Source organism: Geotrypetes seraphini, chromosome 5, assembly GCF_902459505.1.
Source record: "Geotrypetes seraphini chromosome 5, aGeoSer1.1, whole genome shotgun sequence".
NCBI classification, from domain to species: domain Eukaryota; kingdom Metazoa; phylum Chordata; class Amphibia; order Gymnophiona; family Dermophiidae; genus Geotrypetes; species Geotrypetes seraphini.
In genome coordinates this window covers 82,309,234-82,336,922 of record NC_047088.1, presented here as the reverse complement: position 1 = coordinate 82,336,922, position 27,689 = coordinate 82,309,234, and the positions used below count along the sequence as shown (strand labels likewise).

General features: G+C 43.9%; 1 protein-coding gene across 7 annotated transcripts in view; it reads right to left on the bottom strand.

Moving 5' to 3' along the window:
* The window catches only part of HDAC8 (histone deacetylase 8), a 221,499-nt gene extending 196,162 nt beyond the window's left edge, over nucleotides 1–25,337 (bottom strand). For 4 of the 7 annotated variants that reach the window (XR_004539613.1, XR_004539614.1, XM_033946319.1 and 1 more), the window contains exons 1-4: nucleotides 24,928–25,059; nucleotides 22,498–22,550; nucleotides 14,782–14,912; nucleotides 381–522 (exon numbers count right to left, since the gene is read on the bottom strand). Coding sequence is in view for 5 of the 7 variants with exons in the window: in XM_033946319.1 (XP_033802210.1) it covers nucleotides 381–522; nucleotides 14,782–14,912; nucleotides 22,498–22,550; nucleotides 24,928–25,026 (425 nt within the window). In the remaining 2 variants the exon portion in view is untranslated. The other 3 variants (XM_033946322.1, XM_033946321.1, XM_033946323.1) reach the window with 3 other exon arrangements.
* Between the last annotated feature and the right edge of the window lie 2,352 nt (nucleotides 25,338–27,689).

The window sequence follows — 27,689 nt, the reverse complement described above, 5'->3', positions numbered from 1 at the left end:
AAATTACAACGCATCCATAAAAGATATCAAAGGGCCCTAGATTAACTTAAATCTCTTAGTATAACCCAGTGTATCTGCGTTCATTTTTTCAAAAAAATTCTTGAGGGGGGCTGATTTAAGTGACACTATGATAGATCTGTCAATGTCCCAATTTGGGACCACCTTGCCCTAGCAAAATTAACACCCACCTAGAGTAGCAGGTATAACTAAATCTCTGCTTTCTCTGAAGAAGAGCTAGGATCCAGAATGGGCACTAACCTTACTAAACCTTTGCTGAGTTCTGGGGGTTCATGTGTGGTAGTACTTAAATCCCTCCACTTCTGATATGTGCTATTGGGATAGTATGCACAAAAGGTAACAAGAGTATTGCTTGCGCTTACTTCTTTGCATGATGCCAACCTCCAGGCCAATTAATGGCTACTTTACACTCGCCATCCATCAGGCACTGTGCTGCTGTAATAGTGGCACCTCCCACTGCTGCTGCATAGTCAAAGATCCCCTCAACAGTAGGACAGTCATAACCTGAGAAATTAGGAAAGAAAAAGCACAGTTACTTACCGTTAATAGGTGTTATCTAGGGACAGCAGGCAGATATTCTCACATATGGGTGACGTCATTCACGGAGCCCCAGTACGAACAGCTGCAAAAGTGCACCGGCACTTCAAGAATTTTAGAAAGTATCGCATGCGCAAGTGCCTTTACGCCCAATGTAGGGCGCGCGTCTCCTCAGTTCAGTAAGCCAGCTAAGAAGCCAACTAGGGGAAGTGGGTGGATTATGAGAATATCTGCCTGCTGTCCCTGGATAACACCTGTTACGTTAAGTAACTGTGCTTTATCCCAGGAAAAGCAGGCAGCATATTCTCACATATGGGTGACCTCCAAGCTAACCAGAATGGGATGGTGGGAAGGTTGTCCTGTAGGAAAAAACAAATGTTGCAATATTGCTTGGCCGAAGTACCCATCTCGTCTGAAATAAAAGTACAGACAATAAGGTGAAGTAAAGGCATGAACCGAGGAGAAAAAAGCAGCTTTGCAGATTTCAGCAAGAGAGATAGAGCAGAAAAAACGCTATTGATGCTGCTAAAGCTCTAAGTAAGCTGTGACCAGATTTTTGAAGTTACAGCCCAGCATGAGCATAATAGAATGAGATACAAGTAGTCAACTAAATGGAAATCATTCTCTTGGAAACAGGATGTCCCAACTTGTCTGAAACAAAGGAGACAAGTTGAAGGGATGTACTATGTGGCAATGTACTATGAAGATAAAAGGCCAATGCCCGTTTACAAATCCAGAGTGTGGCGAGAATAAGGCTCAGGGAAGAGGGTAACTTGTACTAGAGAGGGGACACAAACAGGTCAAAGTGAGGAATCCCCTACTGAAAAAAGGAGTTGACGAAGAACTGGAGAGTTGAGCGTCCATACATGAGGTCATAGAATTCTTCTGAGTCTGTCTGCTAAAGCAGTGTTTTTCAACCTTTTTACACCTATGGACCGGCAGAAATAAAAGAATTATTCTGTGGACCGGCAGTTGAAGAACACTGGGCTAAGTCGTGGGCCAGACCCCACCCATCTCCACCCCAGATCCCGCCCCCATAATAGTACTAATTGCACCTTGCACGTCCCGTGCCTCATCTGGAAGCCTTCCCTCTGACGTTGCAACGTCAGAGAGAAGGCTTCCGGTTCAGGCGCAGAACGCGCGTAGGTGCCACTGCCTGTGGCTTTGTGCACCGAATCAGTTAGGAAGACGGAGCTGGCTCGAAGATAACGCCGCATCGATCGCACCGTGGACCGGCGGTTGAAGAACACTGTTTTGGGCCTGATGCACGGGCTAGCCCTGTGGACCGGCAGGAAATTTCTGTGGACCGGCACCGGTCCACGGACCGGTGGTTGAAGAACACTGTGCTAAAGAATTCGGGTCCTGTTGAATGCAAATTGCTGTTACAAAGATGTGAAAAGCAATTGCCGAGTGTTAGAGCTGCTGGACCTCCTGACAAAGAAGGAGGGACTCATTATGTCGTATTAATTGAGAAAATACAGCCCAACCCCAAATGTCTGTGCAAACTAGAAGGACATGAGCTGGCACTACATACTGAAAAGCCATGAGAGCATAGGAAAAAAAACACTCTGAAAAACAAAGTGTGTAAGGATGGCATGAAGTGCGAAGACCATTAGATGAGCTCTCCAACATGAGGTGATGAGCCTGAGGAAGAAGGTGAATGGAAAAAAAAATCCTCTGGAGAGAGGGAGAGAATGTATCCAACACTGCTGAGACTTTGGAAAAAAACAACGCAACTGCCAAGTTATTGAGAAAATTTTGAAAAACGTGGACCACTGGTAAACTAGGGACCATTAAACAATCCGAGTGAAAATTTCTCGAATGGGGTTACAAAGACTGTGGAGGCCATGAGAGGTAAGAAAAAACATGCCATAGCATGCCAGAACAGAAGGGGAAAAGTGTAAAACAAAGCTGGATTAAAGTGGTCTGGCTTTGTTAAGGGAGAAAAAAAACTCTAAGAAGAGTGATAGCGATCAGAACTCCCAAAAGGGATCGGAGTTGAGATTTGGAAAAAAAGGAAATAAAGCCCAACTGTCAAAGAAAAAATTCTCTGTGCTAGTGCTCACCCCTTCCGAGGGAGAAGCGTTAAGTAGACAAACTGCTAGATAGGTATGACAACCAGGTCCTTGATACCCTGAAATGGGAAGGCAAGGCCGAGCAATAAAAGTGTTCAATGGTAATGATCCTGCGCAAATAGAAATCTGAGTAATGTTCTATATGCAGGGTGAACCAAAAGTCAAAGAAAAACCTCTTTGAGATTGAAAGAGCATAAGCAGGTGTTGCGATCAAAGAAGGAAGAAAAAGTTACACAGGGTAACATGTGAGCTATCAGTGGACTAAAAAAGGGGAGTGGGCCCCTGATGTCCAATTGAAAGAATAGGGAAAACACATCTTAAAAAGGATGTAGTGGCCTCCTCTTCCCCTACAGCTACTCCCAAACCTCCAACGTGTGAAAATCAGGAGAAGGGGTGTAGGAGAAAAGACTTGAGGGCAATGGATGCCTGTTGGAAGGTATAGCCTAACATTGATGGCACAGTGGAAGGCATGTTTGAAGAAAAACACCCGGTTGATCCTGCATTGCGGGAAAGTTAACTTACAGGCTCAACACCCCTGTTAGTTCCTGCCATAGCGTGCCAGAATGGTAGCAAACCAACAGGAAAAAGAGCTACCTTACAGTCTCGATACCCCATGGTGGAATCCTGAAGTCGTCACAGGAAGTAATGAATGGTAAATGTGTGCTGAAGAAGGTGTTCTGTCGAAGGAAACATGCACACCCAGAAGTTAACATGCCAATCAAGTCAAGGTCACAGACACAGAAGAAGCTCTGGAAATCAACTGAAAAGCACCAAAAGCAGATTGAACTATTGTCAGCTGTGTGCTGAAAATCTGTAGTTGAAAAAGATATGGAGGAATCTAACTTACAGACTCTACACCCATGTCCAGACGAGGCTTCACAAGACAGCCCTCCAATCACCAATATGAAATTTGGTAAAGGCCAGTCCCAATGTTATAGTGCTGCTGTTACGACATGATAGCAGCTGATGACCCTATTTGCCAATAGTAGATACTGATAGAAGTGGTGATCAAGTCTGTCCATAGTATGCCCCTCTCCTCTGTCCGCACTGAAGCATAGACCTTAGATGGAGAATATAAGGGCTAATTGAGAAGAACGGTCTCTCATGTGAAGAAGCAGCAGGAACAAAGTGCAAGGTTAACAGGAGAGTTCATGTCCATATAGTCAAAATAAAGACTCTGAAGAAGATTTCTCTATAGGAGGAGTGTTCCGATGAGATTGAGAATCTGTAATCGAATAAGAAATTGGAGAAGGGTAGAGTCAATAAAGATTGATGAAGAATGCTGCTTGGAATGGTATCAGCCCAATGACAAAGGCAAAGCTTTTGCAGGGTTCTTTCGTTTTTCAGGACATGAAAAAGAAACATGCTTGAAGAAGAAGAATGATGCTTCAAAGAACTGCAACAGCGTCAGAAGGAAGGATGCTTCGATGCACAACTGGATGGTCAAGATGACCGGTGATGGGAACCATGATGATGGATCGATGAAGCATTGATGGAACCAGAATGCTCAGGCTGGTTTGGTACCGAAGTAGTCAATGTCAGGAAAAAAACACCAGTACCACTGGCGATTTTGTCAGTACCCTCGATACCACAGCCCATAGTGAAGAAGGCAGACTAGAGGGACGGTCACATAGTCTTAAGAACATAAGCAATGCCTCCACTGGGTCAGACCCGAGGTCCATCGTGCCCAGCAGTCCGCTCACGCAGCGGCCCAACAGGTCCAGGACCTGCGCAGTAGCCCCCTATCTATACCCCTCTATCCCTTTCTTCAGCAGGAAATTGTCCAATCCTTTCTTGAACTCCAGTACCGTATTCTGTCCTATTACGTCCTCTGGAAGTGCATTCCAGGTGTCCACCACACGCTGGGTAAAGAAAAACTTCCTAGCATTTGTTTTGAATCTATCTCCTTCCAATTTTTCCAAATGCCCTCTTGTTCTTCTATGTTTTAAAAGTTTGAAGAATCTATCCCTCTCTACTTTCTCTATGCCCTTCATGATCTTGTAGGTCTCTATCATGTCTCCTCTGAATCGCCTCTTTTCCAGGGAGAAGAGCCCCAGCCTCTCCAATCTTTCAGTGTATGAAAGGTTTTCCATGCCCTTAATCATTCGTGTCGCTCTCCTCTGGACCCTCTCAAGTATTGCCATATCCTTCTTAAGGTACGGTGACCAATACTGAACACAGTACTCCACAGTACACCACAGTACGGCAGGATGACTTCTTTTGTTCTGGTCATAATACCCTTCTTAATAATACCCAACATTCTGTTTGCCTTCTTCGCGGCTGCTGCACATTATGTCGTTGACTTCATTGTTGTATCCACCAGTATACCCAAATCCCTTTCAAGATTACTTCCCTCTAATACTAATCCCCCCATTTGGTAGCTGAACATCGGGTTCTTTCTCCCTATATGCATGACCTTGCATTTTCCTACATTGAAGTTCATCTGCCATTTATTCGCCCACTCCTCCAGTTTGTTTAGGTCCCTTTGTAGGTCCTCACACTCTTCCGTAGTTCTAACCCTTCTACAGAGTTTAGTGTCATCCGCAAATTTTATAACTTCACATTTTGTCCCCGTTTCCAGGTCATTAATAAATACATTGAATAGCAGCGGTCCAAGTACAGACCCCTGCGGAACTCCGCTCGTGACCTTCCTCCAGCCCGAGTAGTGACCCTTCACTCCAACCCTCTGTCTTCTGCCTGCCAACCAGTGTTTGACCCATCTGTGTACGTCCCCTTCCACCCCGTGGTTCCACAGCTTCCTAAGTAGCCGCTCATGGGGTACCTTGTCAAAGGCCTTCTGGAAGTCAAGGTAAATGATGTCTATGGGTTCTCCTTTGTCCAACTGGCTGTTCACCCCATCAAAGAAGTGCAGTAAGTTTGTTTGGCACGATCTTCCCTTGCAGAAGTCATGTTGGCTCGCTTTCATCAGCCCATTTTTTTCGATGTGCTAACAGATGCTGTCCTTTATCAGTGCTTCTACCATCTTGCCCGGAACTGATGTCAAACTTACCGGCCTATAGTTTCCCGGGTCTCCTCTTGACCCCTTTTTAAAGATAGGTGTAATATTTGCTATCTTCCAGTCCTCCGGAATCTCTCCAGTTTTCAAGGATAGGTTGCAAACTCATTGGAGTATTCCCGCTATCTCATTTCTTAATTCTTTTAGTACCCTAGGGTGGATTCCGTCCGGGCCTGGTGATTTGTCGCTTTTCAATCTATCTATCTGTTGGAGGACATCCTCATGGCTCACCTCTATTGTTTAAACAATGGCAATATGGTTTAAGTAAATGTTTTATCCAGTCCAAAAGCACTATCAATAAATGTTCAAAAAGTATGTCTGGATCAATATAAGATTTTAATAACTTGTGATAAGTTCAAAAAGGATACCTCAGCCCCACCACTCCACCGCATGTAATATTTTCTATAGCGGGAAGCAAATTGTGGTGCTTCATCATTGGCCGTCACTTTTTGTTTTTGCACTGTTGTTTTTTGTTATTTTTTATATATATATATATATGTGTATTTTCTTTTTAATCTCAATAATTTAAAGAAATAAATATTTCCTTAACACTAAACATTCTCAGTGTCATAGTGTATAGTTTAAAAGTAAGTAGTACTTATCTCAGCCAACACCTAGGGAGTCTGACCCGACATGTTTCACACAACCAAGTGTTTTATCAAGGGTCTCCCAAAGCTGCCGCTGTCATCCGACTCCATATCTAAGTGAGAGATCTCACTTAGATATGGAGTAGGATGACAGCGGCAGCTTTGGGAGACCCTTGATAAAACACTTGGTTGTGTGAAACATGTCGGGTCAGACTCCCTAGGTGTTGGCTGAGATAAGTACTACTTACTTTTAAACTATACACTATGACACTGAGAATGTTTAGTGTTAAGGAAATATTTATTTCTTTAAATTATTGAGATTAAAAAGAAAATACACATATATATATATATATATAAAAAATAACAAAAAACAACAGTGCAAAAACAAAAAGTGACGGCCAATGATGAAGCACCACAATTTGCTTCCCGCTATAGAAAATATTACATGCGGTGGAGTGGTGGGGCTGAGGTGTCCTTTTTGAACTTATCACAAGTCACCTCTATTGTTGACAGTTTTTCTTCTTGATCACCATGGAAGATCACGTCGGGTTCTGGTACACTGGATGTGTCCTCGCTTGTGAAGACTGACGAGAAGAATTTGTTTAACCTGTCGGCTACCTCTTTTTGCTCCTTTATCACTCCCTTTTTGTCTCCATCATCCAACGGTCCTACTTCCTCCCTCGCCGGTTTCTTCCTCTTAACATATCTGAAGAATGATTTGAAGTTTTTTGCCTCCCTGGCCAGCCTCTCTTCGTATTCTCTTTTCGCTCTCCTAACCACTTGCTGACATTCTCTTTGGCGTTTCCTGTGTTCATTCCAGTTTTCCCCAGTTTGGTCTTTTTCCATTTCCGGAATGATTTTTTCTTGTCTCCTATCGCTTTCTTCACCTCATTGTTTATCCATGCAGGGACTTTTGTTCGGTTTTTTTTGCACCCTTTTCTAAATCTGGGGATGTACATATGTTGTGCTTCTTGCACTGTGCCCTTGAATAGAGACCAGGCTTGCTCTACAGTTTCTGTTTTCCTTGAGCTGTTTCTGAGTTTTTTCCTTACCATTGCTCTCATAGCATCATAGTTCCCTTTCTTGAAGTTGAACGTTATCACTGTGGTTCTCTTCCCTTTTGCTGTACCTACTCCTAATTTGTACTGGATCATGTTGTGATCGCTGTTTCCTAGTGGTCCTACTACTTCCACTTCCTTCGCAGGTCCCCCTATTCCGTTGAGGATTAGGTCAAGAGTGGCATTTCCTCTTGTTGGTTCCTTGACAAGCTGATCCATAAAGCAGTCCCTCACAGCCTCTAAGAATTCTGTTTCCTTCGCACAGTTTGAGTTTCCAATATTCCAGTTTATCCCGGGGTAGTTAAAATCTCCCATTACTGTCACGTTCCTGTTGTTGCCTTCCCGCCTCAATTCTGCTGCCAGATCTTTGTCTTTTGCTTCCGTTTGTCCAGGTGGACGATAGTATAGACCCAATCTTATGTCAAGGCCACTTTTTCCTGGTAATTTAACCCATAATGACTCCAATCCTTCCACCTTTGGTTCTATATCCACTCCGAATGAGGGAATGGTATCTTTTATGTATAGTGCTATTCCTCCTCCTTTCTTGTGGGTCCTGTCTCTTCTATAGAGTTTGTACCCTGGCAGTACTACGTCCCATTGGTTATCCTCGTTCTACCATGTTTCCGTGATTCCAATGATGTCTATGTTTTCTTTTTTGGCTATGGCTTCTAATTCTCCCATTTTGGACTTTAGGCTCCTTGCATTTGCGTACAAGCAATTTAAGTCCTGGTCTTTTCTTTTCTCTGCTGGTTTTACATGTGTTTTGCTCCTCTTACCTTCCCCTATTTGGGCTGCCAGTCCCTCATTTCTGTTCCTTTCTTCCTCATTTTTTGGTGTATCTTTTTCGTCTGCAACCTGATTTCCTGATCTCTCCTGTTCCTCTAATTTTATCTGTTTGCCCTTTTTGTTGGTCAACAGTTTCTGTTGTTCGTCTCTTGCTCGTTCCCAGCATTTTTCCCGCTCAGTATCTTCTTTGGATACTCTTGTCCGAACCGTCGACATCAGGTCGACTATCGGCTTTCCCCTTCTTCTCAGTTTAAAGCCTGCTCAATTCCTCTCTTGACGTTGTTTGCTAGCAGTCTCGTTCCTGCCTTGCTCAGGTGTAGTCCGTCCCTCCTGAAGAGCTTGTTCTTCCCCCAAAAAGTTGTCCAGTTCCTTACAAAAAGGAAACCTTCTTCTTCGCACCACCTCCTCAACCATGCGTTTATTGCTTGTAGCTCGGTCTGCCTCTTCACATCTGCCCTCGGTACTGGCAGAATCTCTGAGAATGCTATCTTCTGTGTCCTCAGCTTCAGTTTCCTTCCTAGGCTCTTGAACTGTTCAGTTAGCATAGTCCTGCTGTAATTTCTCCTGTTGACATCATTTGTTCCCACGTGGATTAGCACTGCCATCTCTTCTGTTTCTGCGTCATCCAGGATCCTCTCGATTCTGTCGGTGATGTCCTTCGTTCTTGCTCCTGGGAGACAGGTCACTAGCCGATCTTCTCTCCCTCCTGCTACGTGACTGTCCACTTCTCTCAGGATTGAGTCTCCCACGACGACCGCAGATTTCCCCTTCTTCAGCTTCCTCACTGGTCTCAAGTCTGTATCCTCAGTATGGTTCAGTACTTCTCTTCCGGGGTACCCGCCAGTCTTCGCCCTCTCTGCTTTCTCGAATCTTCCAAGTGGTCCTTCATCCTCGGCGTCTGTTGGTTCCTGTCTTCCATCTGTTGGCCCCTGTCCTCCATCTTGTGTAGATGTAGCTTCCTCGCTCCAGCGCTGCTGATGATCCTGCTCTTCTACCTGCCTGTAGGCCTCCTCGATGAATCTTTCGAGTTCCCTTACTTGCTCCTCGATGTGGCTTTCTCCTGCGGGGTCTTCAGATGTCTTGAAAGGTGCTTCCGAGATGTGGAGCCCCTCCAGCTCTTGAACCCTGCACTGCAGTCGACCAACTTCCTTCTTCAGGCTTTCCAGTTCCTGACACCGACTGCATATGTATGCCTGCCTTCCCGAGGGAAGGTAGTCATACATATGACACTCCGTGCAGTATACTGGGAAGCTCCTCCGGGTTCCTGCTGCTTCCATTTCTCTTCGGAGTCCACTAGATGCTCTCTCCCTGATGGCTCATGAAATAAAGACACCGGTATCTTAGGCTTCTTTGTCGGTACTCATCGGTGTCACATCTTACCTCGAAGAGGGTGACCTGGATAAGATGCGATCCTCGATGGAAGATAGGCGAGCTGCAAGAAAAAGTCGCTGTAAGGTCAGCATGAATGGACTCGATGCCAGAGTAACCAGCGACACCAGATGAAACAAAGACACCGGTACCTTAGGCTTCTCTGCCGGTATCATCAGTGTTGCTGCTCACCTCAAAGAAGGTGACCTGGAAACAAAGCAACCCTCGAGGAAGGAGGCGAACCACAAGAAATGTCACTATAAGGTCGGCATGAATGGACTCGATGCCATAATGACCTGCAACACCGATGTCGATGTCAATGTCGTTGATGTCTTGTTGTATATAACTACGTTACATGCCTGTCTGTTTCCTCCTACTTCATACTCATGATGTACCGTAACTTAGCTGCATTCATGCAGTCTCTCTTGTTGTAAACCGTTTTGAACTGAAAGGTATGATGGGATATAAATAAAGCTATTATTATTACCTGATCGAAAAAGTGCCCACGGCACCTGCTGCACTTGTTAAAAATCCTGTGAATGGCAAAACATCGACGGGGAGCCCGTCTCAGCCAAAATTAAGTGCAAGTCTGAGGCGAATGAAGAGGCCCCACTGACCGAACATCCACGAGGGAAAAGTGAGGCGAAGAAAAGAAAAAATTTGTGGTTGTTTTTAAACAAAAAAAATGAGATAAAGTATATAATAGAAATGTAATTTAAAAATAAAATAAAATACGTTTAAGTGGGAAGGCAAATGGCAAAAACGAAGGAATGTTTGAAAACACGACTTCTTAGCTCTGTGGCAAACAAAGAACTGGGGCGGGAAGGCACTTGCGCATGAACGGTGTGGTCAGTCATGAACTTTCTAAAGTTCTTGAAGTACCGGTACACTTTTGCATCTGTCCGTACCAGGGCTCCTGTGGATGACGACACCCATATGTGAGAATATGCTGCCTGCTTGTCCAAGGATAAAAAGTGTAACCACGTTTGGGAAAATACATGAAAAAGGTTTAATCTTGGAGAGGGGCACATTCAAAACATTGCAGCTGTACAGTATATTTGTCTGTGATGGGATAAATGAGGGAAAGGGTAATCAAGAAATATGATCTTACTTACAAGAGTTAGGAATGCTGAGCATTTTGAAGGGAAGGGAGTTGTCTCATCAACAGAGGTTAGAGTCCAGCAAGTACTGGAGAATTCATGTCTGTGTGAGAGGGGGATCCAACAAGATCTCAGAATTCAGAGATTGCTGTCAAAGTGAGAGCAATGTCTGAGAATAGAATGCAGAAAAATGGGTGAAGTGCATGCATGCATACGGCTCAAGGAAAACAGGTGACTAAGTATTGTATAAGTGTGGTATAACAGGTGGGATGAGTGTATAGAGAATGGGCAAAGGTAGGATTAGTACATACAAAGGTTGATATGTGAGATGCCCAGTTATTATATGCTTTTGTGCTGTCTCGTATGGCCTACTGTAATGCTCTACTAGTAGGCCTATCTGCCAAAAACCTATCCCACCTCCAATGCATCCAAAATACTGCAGTCTGCCTATTAAAAAACTTGAGCATCCATGACTACGTCACTCCAGTGTTAGCATCAGTTCATTGACTACCTATCAAGAAGTGTTGCATCTTCAAAGCTCTTGTCCTGGCATTCAAAACCTTCAAGAAATCGATACCAGGCTATTTGATTCCCAAGCTTCAAATCTATAACCCAAGCCCTGTGTGAAGGAGAAATAAGTTGTGAACGTTTGCACAAATCCTGCATGGATTGTAAGTAATAAAGGAGGGCTCTTCTGTAGTCCAGGGTGTACAGGGTATATTGTGCTGGATGGAGAGCGGTTTCAGGAAAAAGACTGGGAGGACAATGAAGTGGATGGTGCGAAAATCTGATACAACTTTTGGAAGGAACTTCAGATGCATTCATAGGACTACTCAATTGGGAAGAAATTGCATGTACGAGTGGTAGTTTACTAGGAGCCTGTAGTTCACTCTGCATGCCGACATAAAAAACTTTTTCCCATACCCATTCAGTGAGATACTTGAGGGATGCTTGTCTCAAAGGCTAGTGCTGGTACAATCAATTTAACAATGGCTAGAATTAGAACCCATTGAGAGTGCAACGGTCTGAAAGGGGGGGTCTTATGCTGACAAAACTCCTCATGAAGCAGGTTACATTAAGATAAAGGGATAGGGATTTTCCCTTTGACTTAATCATGATATTCTGCAATGTAGCCAAACACTGTAGCCAGACTGAGGTGATTTGAGGACCCAAGTTTGAGAGAAAAAGAGATCTGTCACCTGCTTCCTGCTGGCAGTTTTGTCAGCGCTTTAGCTGCGCACTATTCAGAAACCATTTCCACTTGAATTGGTGAGCCACTTTGTCTTCTGAGAAAAATGAAAGATTGGCTAATGTTTGCAGTTCAATAACCAGACTGTCAGAGCAAGCAATTTCACATTAGAGTAGCTCTTCCCTCTGCTGAGTTAAGGTGGAATGATGTCGCAGTAGAACTAGCAGTTTGGAGGCTAGATTTAGCAAGCCGGGGAGATACTTGAGGGATGCTTAATTCAATTGCTCAAATGGTGTTACAATCAGTTTGACAATGACTACAATGAGAACCCATTGAGGGTGCTACGGTCAGAAAGGTGGTCTTGCATTGACAAGACTCCTCATGAAGCAAGTTCACCGAGATAAAGGGATAGGGTTCTCCCTTGACTTAATCACAATATGTTGCAATATAGCCCAAAATTATAGCCAGACCCAAGAGCTTCCCCTGTCTCCCTGAAATATGTTCCAGCACAAACCTGTTACCAGCTCATTAACCCCCAGTAACCCCTCCTGGAGCTCCGATGCCTCCAGTTAAAAAGGTGCTTAAATGTTTATAACTCACTTCCTTGTCTTCTTTGTAGGGGCTGTTTGTGCCTTTGGTGAAAGCAAATGTATTTTTATTCATTCTTAAACCTTACCTTCTTACATTCAGTGCTCATATAACCATGCCTCTCGCATATGAACTCTCTCTGGTAAGTCTACTTTCCTAAGCCACTTCTCACCTTCATCCTATGACACTAGCTCCCAGGCAATTTTGACCATGTCAATCACTACCCGCGGCGACCAGGTTTTTTTCATCCCTGTTTTGGCGGGTTACCTGCAGCTAGCCGCAGGTAACAGTCACGGTGTCATTCTCTACCACCATGCTCACATTATTCCTCTCCTCAAGTCACTTCATGGTTCCCCATCCATTTCTGAATAGATTTCAAACTCCTCTTACTGACCTACAAGTGCATTCACTCTGCAGTCCTTCAATATCTCAGCTCACTTATCTCCCCTTACGCTCCCTCCTTTGAACTCCATTCATCGGGTTACTCCCTCCTATCCATACCCTTCTCCTCCACTGCCAACTCCAGACTCAGTTCCTTCTATCTTGCTGCATCGTATACCTGAATAGACTGCTTTCACTAGCAGTATAGAACTGAGACTCCAGCACTAGCAGTATAGAACTCCAAACTACTTTTTTTGAGGCTGCTTTCATCTCCTAACTTCCACTTTCACCATAAGGTAGCTATGTCCATTCTATCATTCTCTCTGAAAGAAATTCCCCAATCCCTAATGTCCTGTCTGCCCAAATTAGATTGTAAGTTCTTCTGAGCAGGGACTGAGTATTACTTGTTAAATAAACAGCACTGAATATACCTTTCAGCACTATAGAAACAAATAGTAGTAGTACTAATGCAGTGCAAAAAGAGAATCTGTCCTACCATGTTTTCTGAAGAACCCTGGGTATGAGATGTTGGTGTTCGATCTCCTTTATTAGATAATATGAGACTGACTCGACACAATCGTGTTTTGGCCTAAAAAGGCCTGCTTCAAGAGTCTGATTTTGTGGACTGAGGAGAAAGATATTTAGGGATTCACAAATGTGTGACACTTCTCTTGTAGTCTTTAAAAAGACTTTTATTTGTCTACTTGTTGGCAAAAGAAAGACGGTGTGATTGTTTGAGGTAAAACAAGGTTTGTGTGTCCCACCTTGTAATCAACATACAGTGGCAGAAGGCAATACTGCAATCCCCTATGAAAACGAATAGGGGATCGTTGTATTGCCTTGTGGAATACAAGGTGGACACACGAACCTTGTTTCATAAGGGCTCATCACATTCTAATTGAATGGTACTCAAAATATCTAGAAGTGTTTAGAAATGGAGTATAACAGATACAGTAGAATCTTAGTTAACTGGCATTTAAGTAAACGGCACAAAAATTTGTCGGCAATAAGGAACATTTGAAAAATAAAGCGTGCTAAAAATCCAAGATCGCCACTATCAGGATTTTGGCACCAAAAATCGCTGGAAACCGTCCTCCACCCCACCAAAGGTTAAAAATTGAGGAGGGGGAACACAAGGAAATATGCAGAAACCACCAAAAATTGGAAATTCAGAGCTTCCCCAATCCACCTCATAGGCTGTAACAGCCTTACTCACTGTGACCTGTGCTGGAAAAGTGCTGTAACCTGCCTCAGCTTTGTACAGTAGCTGGAAAAGGAGAAGAAATCACTGCCTCATGCTGAAAGTCCTTTCCAATGCTGATCTTTGGGATGGCAGTCAGACCAGACATCAGACTGAACCCCTACTCCCGCAGACCTGACACCTGTGCTACTAGAACGGTGGAGGAGAGAGGGAGGCGGCAAAAATGTAGCTAGCACCCTGCAAGACACCACTGAGCCTCTTAAGGATGCCTAACAGCCTGTGCTCAAACCCCTGCTATGCAGTGGGCGAGGGACGGTAAGTGGGGACGGACCCGAGATCCAAAAATACTTTTGCAGGCTGGCCAACAGGTACTATAAGAGGTCTGCCTGCTAAAGACCTCAGTCTGCTTCTTCTCCAGATATGTGACCCTGATATTGGTAAGTTCTGAGCACCAAAACCATTGAACATTAACTGAAAAGCACCAAGTAAAGTAAAGAAAAAGGGAGAACGGAACAGAAACACTCATTCAGGCTCGCATGTGAAAGGAAAAAATTGTAGGTGAAGTAAAGGTTACAGAAAAAATATGGAGTGGATTCCCTTCTGCAGAGCTTGCGACAATGGAGAAATTAACTCTTGCTAGTCCAGAATAACACATCTATTGCACCGGAAATGTTCTTTGTGTTTATAAAAATAAAAATTATAAAGGGCATATGGTAGAAGAGAACAGGGCCAGCCCTTAGACAAAGACAATGGAGAAGAAGAATCAACTAAGGGAAAACCAAAATCTTGGGAATAAAATAAAGGCAGGCGAAAACAAAACAATGAGAAAGAGATGAACAGGAAGCAAAGGGGCATTTATGAAGTAAAGGTTCCTTACCTAAACCAAACTCAATAGATTCCGGGTCATCGTCATCTCCATCTTGGCTGACTTTCTCCAGGTGCTGCAAATAGGCATCTGTGTGGAAACTGGCCATCTCTTCCATAGAAGCCATTTTAGGTTTCACTATTCTGACAAGAGAGATCAACGAAATAAGCAAGAGCAGGGAGGTGGTAATGGTACCAGTTACCTTGGCAGACATGAATGCGACAATGATAGGGGATAGAGAAGCAATGATAGCAAAGACATAGCTACTTGCCTGTAGGTGACAGGGGTGTCCTAGTATAGAATAAAATTTACTTTGTATTGAAAAAATGTGAAAATCTAGGGCTTTGCTCAAAAATCATACTAACATCTATATATCTTGGGAATGTTCTCATACAAACCACTAATACTGGTACAGAAGCCTTGCCAATAAGAAGTCAGTACAACACAGCACTGGGTCAAACACCAAATACAAATTGAAAACCAGTTTCTGCAGCAAAACTAACTGCTCTTGACTGCTGCACAACATCTTTAGTCTGGACCCAAACTACCTAATGCTTTTGTATGAGCACTGTGCTGCACCATCACACAGCTCCTCTTCCACTTTGACACTCATAAAGAAAAATGGATTTTCCACAAAGAAAAGTACACTCCCTCTACATTTCTTTACTTGCATGGCAAAAGACATTCTCACCCAGACGCAGCACCTCAACAGCAGGGTCAAAGCAGGGACACTGCAGGTTTTGGCCTCATGCCTCATAAACTCATGTCCTATCCCGCCTTCTCACTTCCTGGTACCATCTACTATCATCCATAAACCCTACCCTCTCTTTTCTATCCGATAACCAATTCCTAATCTACAACTGAACTTTGCCACCTATCCCATGACTTTAATTTTCTCAAGAGCCTCTCATGAGGAATTTTATCAAAAGCTTTCTGAAAATCTAAATACACTATATCAACTGGCTGATCTTTATCCACATGTTATTCACACCTTCAAAGAAGTCAAGCAAATTTATGAGGCAAGATCTCCCTCAGCTGAACCCATGCTGACTCCGTCTCATTAAATCACGTTTGTCTATGTGTTCCACAATTTTATTTTTTATAATCGTTTCTACCATTTTGCCCAGCAATGAAGTGAGGCTTAGATGCTGGGCAAAATGGTAGAGTAGAGTAGAAAGCCAACTGAATTTTGGTTTCAGATTGGGTAGTGAAATTGGACCAATTGTGCATTTTCATCTGAAACCAAAACTTTCCTCTTAACCCAGGCATACTTTAGGACATCTTGGTGGCCTCTTTGAAAGAAGAATGACCACCACTCATTCCTAGGACGTCTGGTAACCCTACTCATTCCTGCTTCTTGCTACTGCTTCATCACAATGGCTGCCAAGACTGTCATGGGAGGTCCTGGCAGCCATTTTGTGACTGGAACCAGCAAGAGCAGAAGATTCATTCCTGCCTATGCTGGTTCCAACCATAAAATGGACACTGAGACTGCTACAGGAAGTCTCGTCAGTCACTGCAATAGAGAAGTGGTAAGGGATAGGAACAAGTATAGAAACATAGAAACATAGAAGATGACGGCAGATAAGGGCCATAGCCCATCAGGTCTGCCCACTCTACTGACCTACCCCCAAGTCTACCATCCTAGGGATCCCACTCCTGGTGACAGGTTCCCTTGGCTTAACCCTCTAAGGGATCCCACATGGGCATCCCATTTGCTCTTAAATTCTTGCACGCTGTTTGCCTTGATCACCTGCACCGGGAGCTCGTTCCAAGGATCAACCACTCTCTCGGTGAAGAAATATTTCCTGGTGTCGCCATGAAATTTCCCGCCCCTGAGTTTGAGCGGATGCCCTCTTGTGGCTGAGGGTCCTTTGAGAAAGAGAATCTCTTCTTCCATCTCGATATGGCCGGTAATATACTTAAACGTCTCGATCATGTCTCCTCTCTCCCTACGTTCCTCGAGTGAGTACAGCTGCAAATTTTTCAGCCTTTCCTCGTACGATAGATCCTTGAGCCCCGAGACCATCCTGGTGGCCATCCGTTGCACCGACTCTACTCTCAGCTTGTTCTGCCCCACAGAAGGCCACTACACCACCATGGCTTCCTACAATTGGCCTGGGGAGGGCCTACTGGTGGTCATGTGGGATGGGGGCAAGCTTGGGAGGAAGGCTTTTTGGGTTGGGTGTGGGAGGCAACATTATAGATTCATTGATATGGAAATCCGTTGCTACTTTTGGAAGAAACTTTGGATGAGTGCACAGTAGCACTTTATTAGGAAAAGATTGAAGGTATGGAGAATAGATGACTAACTCTTGCAACTCGCTAACTCTTCTTGAAGATGTAAGAGCTATGAGAAATGCTGTGTTCCATTTAAGAAAGGGTAATGTAGCAAACTCCCAAAAGGATCTTTCATCAAATGGTCCAAAACTAAAGGATTTTGTGAGATTGGTTTCTCATCCAGCAAGGAATGCAGAGATGGTCGAAAGATGGAGTCGTACAGAATTGATCTTGAGCCCCGAATCTGATAAGTGTAGCAAGTAAGTTAAAATGAATCAATCAGGCAACAGAACGGATCTTGAGCTTGTGATTGTGATTGTGTCCATATGGAAAAATGCTTCTGCTTTAACTGATAAGATTTACTGCCAGGAGAACCTTCTGTACTGATGAAGAGACTGGGATCTCAGCAAGGATTATCTTTTCAATCTCCATGCCGTGAGACTGAGACTACGAAGATCGGAATGTTATAAGCCACCATTTTGCTGAGGTAGAAGAGATGGGTGATCCCCTAAAGGGAGTAGGGGAGCCTCGAGAAAGTCCAATAGTATCAGATACCAGAGTTGGCTGGGCCAGCAAAGTGCAATGAGAATAGCTGGGCTCTGTCTCTAATAATCCTTTGAAGAACCTTGGAGATTAATAGAATTGGTGGAAAAGTGTAGAGCAGATTGAGATTCCACGGAATTGCAAAAGCATCTTTTGTGACTACATGAGGAGTAGGTCATAGGGAACAATACTGGGTACAATGAGCATTGGTTGCAGAATCAAACAGATCTATTGTGGGAGTGCCCCATTGTTGAAAAATGTGTTGCACCAAACTCTAGAGTTAAAGTCCACTCGTGAGAATCGAGTTTCCGGTTTAGGGAGTCTGCAATGATGCTCGTCTTCCCTGAACATACACCGCCTACATTTCTGGAGAGAGAGAGTGCAAAGGTCTGAAGACAGAAGGTTGCTCTTCAGAAGGGGTAAGGACCCTGAGCCTTCTTGTTTTGTTTAGATAGAATATTGCTACCTGGTTGTCTATTTAAATCAACTGTTGTGTATTGCGAATCCAAGGACTGAATGCTCTTAGCGCATAGCGAAGTTTCAGAAGATTTATGTGAAAGGTAATCCCTCTGTTTGACCACTGACTTTGAGTCTGGGGGTGATTGAGGTGTGCTACCCAACCCTTGTTTGAAGCATCTATGGTGATGGTGAGTAGATGAGATGGAGACTGGAATGGACATCCTTGTTTGAGAGACGGAGAGTGGATCTACCAAGAAAGGAGCCTGGCATGCTGAAGTAGAGCAAGAGCCCGGTGGCCTAAGAGGCACAAAACACTGCATGCTGGGAAAGTAGAGGCCTGTCCCATTTGCTCTGTCAGGGTGATGATAGCTTGATAAGACTCTTTCAGTAGATAGGCTCTGGTAGAGACCATGTCTAGTTTAGCCCCAATATACATGAGACATTGTGTCGACTGGAGTTTTTATTTGTCGAAATTAATTATGAAAAATAGCACTTGTAGAGAGTGCACAGTGGCTGGAATGGTAAGAAGGAATTGCTCCCTGGTGTGTGCTACAAGGAGCCAGTCATCCAGGGAAGGAAATACCCTGTGAAGGTTTCTGTTGAGGTCTGCTGCTACCACCGGCAAACACTTTGTGAACACACATGGTGTTGATGACAGGCCGAAAGGCGGAACTTCATGCCGGTAATGTTGGTTGAGGAATATAAATCTTAGAAATCTCCCGTGGGAAGGATGAATAGGGATGCAAGTATATGCGTCTTTGAGGTTCAAAGCAGATAACCAATCAATATATCTGAGAAGTGGGAGAATTGTTGAAAATTAAATCATCTGAAATTTTCCTGTTTTTTGAGGAATATGATGATGTTGAATGTCGGATGATGGGGAAAGATAAGAGTGAGTATTGTGAGGCAGGAAGTTAAGAGAGAATCCTAGAGAAATTCTCATTAGAGCCCAATTGCCTTAGGTGATTCTCTGCCATACTGAGAAAAATGCGCCCCCCCCCTTTACTGGTAATGTGTTAAAAGCTAGGAGCAGGTTCAAATGGAGGAAGTTGAGTCACTGACGACTGCTTGCAGCCCCATGAATGTTGTTTCTGATGTCAGGAGTAAAATGACTCTGAGGATAGCACTGTTGAAAAAATTTTTGATGGTATGACAGCAATGTAAGATTTGAGAAAAAAAACCTTTGAGTGATCTTGAGGATATACTGAGAGCTTTCGCATGGCTGCAGAATCATCCATGAGCTGCAAGTCCGTAGCCTTCATTTGCTCACCAGACAAACAATCCCCCAAAGATGAGGCATCTGGCAATCTGTCATGAAGATCCACTTTAAGGTGCAATGACGACTGCTGTTGTTCCAGAACTCATGTGCTAGGCATCATAATAAGTTTTTATTAAATTATAAGTAGAGTCTTGTAATGCCCTGTAGAGATTTGGAATATTTGCAGGAGAGGCAGTGTTCAAATCGCTGCAAAATGGAATGTTGAAAAAGGAGAATTTTCAATTGATGGGCCATGATTTTTGATGTGAACACAGATCCCTGATAAGACTTTACGTCCGATTGAATTCAGGAAATAAAAATCTTTTCCTGGAGGTGAATTGTATTAGAACTTTGAGAATTTAGCTAACTCAGAGACTCTGTAGTTTGGCGGCAGCTGTTGTAAACTACGTCCAGGCACCTATTCCAACTCTGTATGTTCTAGGCATCTGGAAGCAGGAGAAACTGATTGGGACTTTTACTAGTGAGCCAAATAAACCCTGGAGGGGTTGATGAACTTGAAATGCGATAAATCTTTTTGAAAAGTTTGGCGAGAGTTGAGGATTACTGGAAAAACCTTCTTATCTGCTGGCATAGTAGTCTGAGTGAGACTAGAAGCATGTAAATCATCTGGCGGAATTTAGAAAATAATATTTCTCGGGTTGATCTGGTTGTCGCGAGGGCTGTACAAGCTATTCTGTGTAGCACTATCCCTCTGGAAATTTTGTAACAGTGAAAAATAAAACTGAAGCACAGCATGCATAGAAATTTGTGACTATAGTAATTAAGGTCTAGATATTTTCTCAGTAGGTATAATAGTGACAGAACCTAGGGTTGGAGGTAATGCCTGTTTAGCAATCTGAAAAGAAGAAGAAAAAAGGTTACCTGCAGCATCTTATATGTGTAAACAAAAACAAACCGACTCTATAATGGTAACTCAAACCACGAGGAGGACCCGTTGTGCTAAAATACAGCTCAGAGGTATAAAACTCTAAAGAGGAGGAGGTAACCCCCTCTTAGGAAAAAGAGTTTATTTTCCAATCATTGCTTCATAACAAACGAGTCCAACTCAAAGGTATGAATAATTGTAAAGTGTATATGTCTCACTAATAGTGCAATATGCATTCAAAAACGTTTTTCAAAAAACAATCAAAATTTCTGCATTCAGGTAAGCACTAAAAACTTTGCATTCATATAGTAAATTCTCAAAAAAGATACTTGTCAGGGTCCCGACGTGGCCCCGTTTCGGTGTCTACTTCAGGAGACCCCGTCTGGCTGATTAGCTTGCTTACAAATTGACAACCATGTAACATTTAAATGGAAGATCGTTCAGCAGATGAAAAAATTCTTTCATCTGCTGAACGATCTTCCATTTAAATGTTACATGGTTGTCAATTTGTAAGCAAGCTAATCAGCCAGACGGGGTCTCCTGAAGTAGACACCGAAACGGGGCCACGTCGGGACCCTGACAAGTATCTTTTTTGAGAATTTACTATATGAATGCAAAGTTTTTAGTGCTTACCTGAATGCAGAAATTTTGATTGTTTTTTGAAAAACGTTTTTGAATGCATATTGCACTATTAGTGAGACATATACACTTTACAATTATTCATACCTTTGAGTTGGACTCGTTTGTTATGAAGCAATGATTGGAAAATAAACTCTTTTTCCTAAGAGGGGATTACCTCCTCCTCTTTAGAGTTTTATACCTCTGAGCTGTATTTTAGCACAACGGGTCCTCCTCGTGGTTTGAGTTACCATTATAGAGTCGATTTGTTTTTGTTTACACAGTATCTTTTCTGACTCTTTTTGTTACATTGTCCCTGTTGATAGTGGAAACATAGTTGCATCTTATATGTGGGCAGGGGAGTGCTCCTTATCTTGTCTTTTTATCTAGAAGTACTAGCGGGCTGTGTCTGTGGGCCACTCATTGGCTGCCTAGAAACTGGTAGGGAAGGTGTTTTGTATGCCTTCCCAGCCAGTTACTCCTTTGTACTAATGGCAGCGGATGCCATTTTTAAATTAACTTCAGCGGCAGTGAAACACTTCCCTCTCCCTGCGGTACCTCTCTAGAAACCTGAGGGAGAGGGCATCAACGAAGAAAAAACAACTTTAGTAAAAATGCTTCTCTCCCTCAGCAGTACCTGTCTTGGGTCCTGAGGGGGAGGAGCGACGAATAATGCACATTAGTAAAAACTCTTCCCTCTCCTGGTGGTACCTGTGTTGGGCCCTGAGGAGGAAACATAGAAACATGATGGCAGATAAAGTCCAAATGGCCCATCTAGTCTGCCCATCTGTTGTAACCATTATCTTTTTCTATTTCTAAGAGATCCTACGTGTCTATCCCAGGCCCTTTTGAATTCAGACACAGTCTCTTGTCTCCACCACCTCTTCGGGGAGACTGTTCCATGCATCTACCACCCTTTCTGTAAATATTTCCTTAGATTACTCCGGAGCCTATCATCTCTTGATTGCTTTGTTGCTCAAGTTAGGATTACTGCATATAAAATAAAAATAAAATTACTTCCCATTAGTTTTCAAGGACCAATCACTTAAAAAATTAATGGTTATATCCTTACGCATGCAGATGCTTATAACACTGACAGACTCTTGCGTACACAATGTACATGTCATCTATTCTAGTGTATGCTTATGAATGGAATTTTTAAAAATAAATTCAAATTCTGGAATCTCTTATGGCACACCACTGTGCCGTGGCACACAGTTTGAGAGACACTGGGTTATACAGTTGGAGTACTACAAAGTAGTACTTCCATTTGATAAATTAAATTTCACCTCTGCTGTCAGTAAAAGGGCCTAGCAGTTGGGAGGAGCAGTGAGCTCCCAATATGCAAACATATAGAGAAAGCAGGAAAATGGAGTTACAAGAAGTTGGCTTGAGAAGGGCTAATCAGGAACCTACAAAACCCTTTGTGAACATAATGTTCAGAACAGCACTCTAGCAGTAAGGTACAAGGTGTTGCACAACATAAAATGCACCAATTTCCAACTGGACCATGGCTGGAGATCAACCAAGTAATAAGCAAGTTTCTTGTACATAAATGCAGTAATCTATATATCCCACAGCAATAACTGCAGGAGCGAAGGGTGCAGAACTTAGCCAGTGACACAGCATTATTATTTCAGTAGTAGCAAAGAAATCTCAGGAAATAGTTTAATATTGCACTCACCTCATTTCCCTCAGTAACCCATAGGATTCTATTAATGAATGCACCATGCTGGCCTGCAGAGGAAAACTGAGGTTAGCACATTACCAAAGTGCAATCATCTTCTTCTTAAGTCCATTGAAGGAAACACTGAGACAAGGGATCTTCATGTTCTTTTATACAGCACACACAGACTAAGCACAACTTTTTTAAAGTACGAGCTATGCAAAAGGCCAAGTATTTCTTTATATTCGTTCTAACCCAATAGAGTTGAAAATGTCTGTCTGGGAGCAAATAATTCTTTGAAAATTTAATGGAATGGGATGAAACTTGTATTGTCTCACCAATTTTTCTCACATGCCAATGGGCCAGATTGGACTAAGAATTCTAGAAAACTAAAAGACCCCCCCACCACACACAAAAAAACCCAACCCAAAACATGGCCCAATGCTTTTCTACAGAAGGGGAAGTTCCAGCTGTCACAGTAGTTAGGGAAGCTCTCCATTCTAGAGAATGGCATGGGGTGGGGACAGGGACAAATGTTGTCCCCGACTCCCCGTGTCATTCTCTAAAAACTCGAGACTAATATCAATATGTAATTTAACTTAACACATCTTAGATAACTGGCATCTGAATTCATTGGTTGTAAGTTGTTATGCCTTGTTTATTATTGCCTGTTCCCCGATTCCTCAATAAAAATATTTAAAAATAAATAAACTGCAGAAGCTGCTTTTGGATTTCAATGAACTACTATTAAATGACATCATTTGTGTCTTGTCTGCCTTTGATGTGGCAACAAGAGTTATCTGCTGATCAGACTCCTACCATCTGAAACGTCCTTTCATCATATGCCCAGTTGCTCAGACATCTCACTGTTACTGAAACAGATTCATCCAGTGTTGATGGCATCAAGGAACATTTCCAAGATATAATAGATCCTTATTTTCCTGTTCATTCATTACACAGTTTATGTTCTCTTCTACACTCATGTGTGAAAGACAATCCAATTACCTTCCCAGATGATGTAAAAATGTAGACAACTGAATCATTGGGAAGGCTGTACCAAAACCAGATTGAAATGAAAGGCTCTGTGATTTATAAACAGTTATATAGAATATTCTTCCCTTTTATACTTTAATAAAAAAAATTTAAATATATGGGGGAGTGTCAGGGGGGTTGTTTGGCAGCGGGAGGGAGAGGCCATCTCTCCCACTGCTTGACGGCAATGGCAAGAGAGAGTGAGCATCTTTCCCACTGTCAGTGGGGGGGGGGGGGGGGTGCTTGCTTGATGTGGGCATCCCTCCTGTCAATCTTCGATTTGTTTTATTTTTTTTTGTGAGTTTGTTCTACACATGTGCCAATCACTATCACCAGCAATCGGCACATGCACATTTAGCGATCCTCTGTGACTCTCCACCAATCTTATTTGCATGTGTGTTTTTTAAAGAATGACTCGCCTTTTTTAAATTGTTACAGTACCAGCCACAATAGTGGCTTGCCAGATTTTACTGCCAGCATTTGGGAATCTTCCTTCTAAAATGCTAAACGCAGTAAAACCCTTACCCAGAGCAGCTGATGAAAACAGCTGCCTGGAGTCAGCTATTTCAAAGAAAGCCATGTCAAGTAGCAACTTACCAGGCCTGCGTTGAGTTTTCAGCTCCAATTATACTATATTTTTTTTGCATTTTTTTTAAACTAAGAAACCTAAATGGGGATATTAATTAGATTGTAAGCTCTATTGAGCATGGATTGTCTCTTACATTTTACTGTACATCTCTGTGTATATCTAGGGTTACCATATTTTCTCGGCAAAATCCCAGATGCCTGTCCCTGTCCCATTCTACCCCAAGCCCCACCCCATTCCAACTTGAGCCTCATCTCATTATTTCTGACCTCCGGGCCATGTCCTGGGGGGCCTCCGAGCATGCGCAGACACGTGTAACAGCATCCGCGAATGCTAAGAGGCCCTCCACACACGGCCAGAGCTTTCCAAAGCCCAGACATCTGGTAACCCTCCGTATATCTAACAGTGCTATAGAAATAATAAGTATTAGTAGTAGTGTTATTGGGGAGCTAAACAAAAAAATTAGTATAATCAACGCAAAACACCACCACACCATGAAACTAGAAAAAAATACTAACATAGCAAACCCTAAAATAAAAAAAAGTCAGAAAAATATGAGCCAACATATGAAAACACAATAAGAACCTCCAAAAGTAAAACTAAAAAGATACCAAGCACCCTAGTTTTAAAAGGGAAACGAGGGAGTAGGGTGATAAACGTTACTGAAATGCGTTCAGATGTACACATTAAAAGCCATTTGCCAGGGTTTCCACAAGCTGTCTGCTTTTACCCCTGTGAGAGGAACACAATAGGAGTAAGGGTGAGCTATAATGAAGCATCCCCATGGGATGATGTGCACCCCACAGCCACCCAAAACCTCTTCATCTTACCCTCTTAGGCACTTTGGACATGATGGAGTCACACAGCGAAACATACTCCGGACTGTAAACGTACACGGGGGGCTGCGCCGGATTCTCCCCGCTTTCCATCCCCCTCCCCCCAGCAGAGACCAGGGCACTCCAAACCTGTAAACCGGCTTCCCCTACTGTTTCCGGGTGTGTGCCTCGCTGTCAACAGTCCCCCCAATACGCTGCCGTCTCCAAGTCAAAGCTTTCGGACTCGCACGGGCCGCGCTCATATCCTATTCCAAACGTTTCTAGGGTTTGCAGGGACCGTTATTAAACAACTGATGCAAAGTATTACGATTTAATGCATACCGAAGAAACTGAAGAAAAAGAGAAAAGATTGTTTCAGGCAGAGCCCGTTTCACTGACGGCCAGGCACTTGCAAAGCATCATGGGAAGCGCAATTCTTTGAATGAGGCAGGGCATGCTATTTTTTGGGAGCTGTCAAAAGACTAGATCAAAACAGTACACTTCCGACTTCATGGTCTTACCCTTTTTTGATTCACGGAGAACATAAGAATTGCCATACTGGGACAGACCGAAGATTCATCAAGCCTAGTAGCCAGATCCCAAGCAATAAAACAGATTTAATGCTGATTATCCTAGGAATAAGCAGCGGATTTCCCCAAACTTTCTCTTTTAGGAAATTATCTAACCCTTTTTTAAATCCCACTAAGCTAACTGATTTTCAACACTTTTTTCGCCAACAAATTTCAGAGTTTAATTACATGATAAGTGAAGAAACATTTTCTCTGATTTGTTTTAAATCTACTAAGTAGTAGCTTCATCACATGCCCCCTAGTCCTAGCATTTTTGGAAAGGGTGAACAAGCAATTCACATCTATCCTTTTCACTCCACTCAGAATTTTATAGCCCTCTATCATATCACCCCTAAGTCGTCTCTTCTCTAAGCTAAAGAGACCTAGCCTCTTCAGCCTCTCCTCATAGGGAAGTCATCCCATACCTATCATTATCCCAGGACAAACAGGCAGCATATTCTCTACATGTGGGTGATGTCATCCACGGAGCCCCGTCACAGACAGCTTTTCAAGCAAACTTGATTGAAGATCTCAAAGTTTGCTAGTGCTGCACCACGCATGCGTGTGCCTTCCCGCTTCACTAAAAGGCGCATCTCCCCTCGTGGTCTTCAGTTCTTAATTTTCCGCAGAGCCAGAAAGCCCTATCTCTCTTCTCTGCGTTCTGAGTGCCTTTCTTGCACCGCGGCTTCTTTATTTTCACTTCGGGAGTCACAGTGCGGTGTTTTGTACTTTTTTTCTCCACTTGTGTACTTTTTTATTTTTTGACTTTGGTGACCAGGGGCTCCCGGTTTGCATTGGCAGCGTGGTCGCGGCCTTTCTTTTACCTTATGTCCCAGCCTCTTACCGGGTTTAAGAAGTGCACGCAGTGCAGTTGGGTAATTTCAATCACAGACCCACACCGCTGGTGTATCTTGTGCCTGGGTGCTGACCACCCTACAGACTCTTGCCCTCGTTGCGTTACCCTTCAGCCTCAGGCTCTTAGGCGGTGTCGGGCCAGGATTGTGGAGCTCTTCGCCATGGAGGCTGACCTCACTTCGGCCCCGGTCTCGACGTCGGCCTCGAAGACCTCAGTCCCCGGTAAGTCTCCCTCGACCTCGAAGGCCTCGGCGACCCCGACCTCGAGGACTTCGGCTTCGAGAAAAGTTTCCTCTTCCTCCTTCAGGTTCAGTTCAGTTGCAGAAGAAGCCACCCTCGGAGTGTCTGGCCATCCAGGCGGTGAGTGTAGTCCCGCTGGCCTTGACAAGACCACCTTCTAAGACCTCTAAGCGTGCCTCCACCATCAGGGAATACTCTTCCTCGAGGTCGCCCTCGGTGGAGTGCACAGCTGCACCTGTCAGTTCCAACTTGGTCTTGGTGCCCATGTTTTAAGATATGCTGAAGGCGATCATCTCCTCGGCTTTGGCTCAGCTTGCCCCGTCCTCAACCTTGCTCGTTGTGGACCAGCCTGAGCGTCGCTCCGAGGTTTCTCGAGGCAAGGTGCGTTGGTCTCGGCGCATGTCCTCAACTGATTCCTCTCCTCTTCCTTCGAGGCATACTTCTCCCAATGCCCGACCTCGGTCATGGCACCGGTCGAGGCGTGTGTCTCCCTCGTCCCGGAGGCCTGCGAAGAAGCCCAGGGACTCTTCCCCGAGGCGGGGTAGGTTACCGGGCCCTCGCATTACGGGGTCCCTCAAGCCCTTGGACCTGACTTTGTCTGACCCGAGCCTGCGGCGGTCTCCCGTGCAGCCTTGGGTTTCGCCTTGGCAGGCCACCCTCATTCGGCTCAGTTGGCTGGTCGCCCTGTGGGTTTTGGTCTCGGCCAAGCAAATGATGATCCTCTTGAGGCAAATGGCCTCCACCGTCCATGTGACACCCTTGGCCAGACTGCACCTTAGTGTTCCTCAGTGGACTCTGGCATCTCAGTGGAGACAGGATCGGGATCCTGCTTCTCAGCACATTGCGGTGACTCCCTCCTTGAAACGCTCCATTGGTGGACCAGCTCTTCCAATCTTTCCAGGGGTTTGCTCTTTCTCGTGCCCCGCCTCAAAAGGTTCTGACGACGGACTCTTCTGCGTATGCCTGGGGGGCGCACCTCGATGGCCTTCGGACTCAGGGTCTATGGTCGAGTGTGGACTGTCGCTGCCACATCAATCTTCTGGAGCTCCGGGCCATTTACAATGCCATGGTGGATTTTCGTCATTTGCATCAGGATCGGGTGGACCTGGTGCG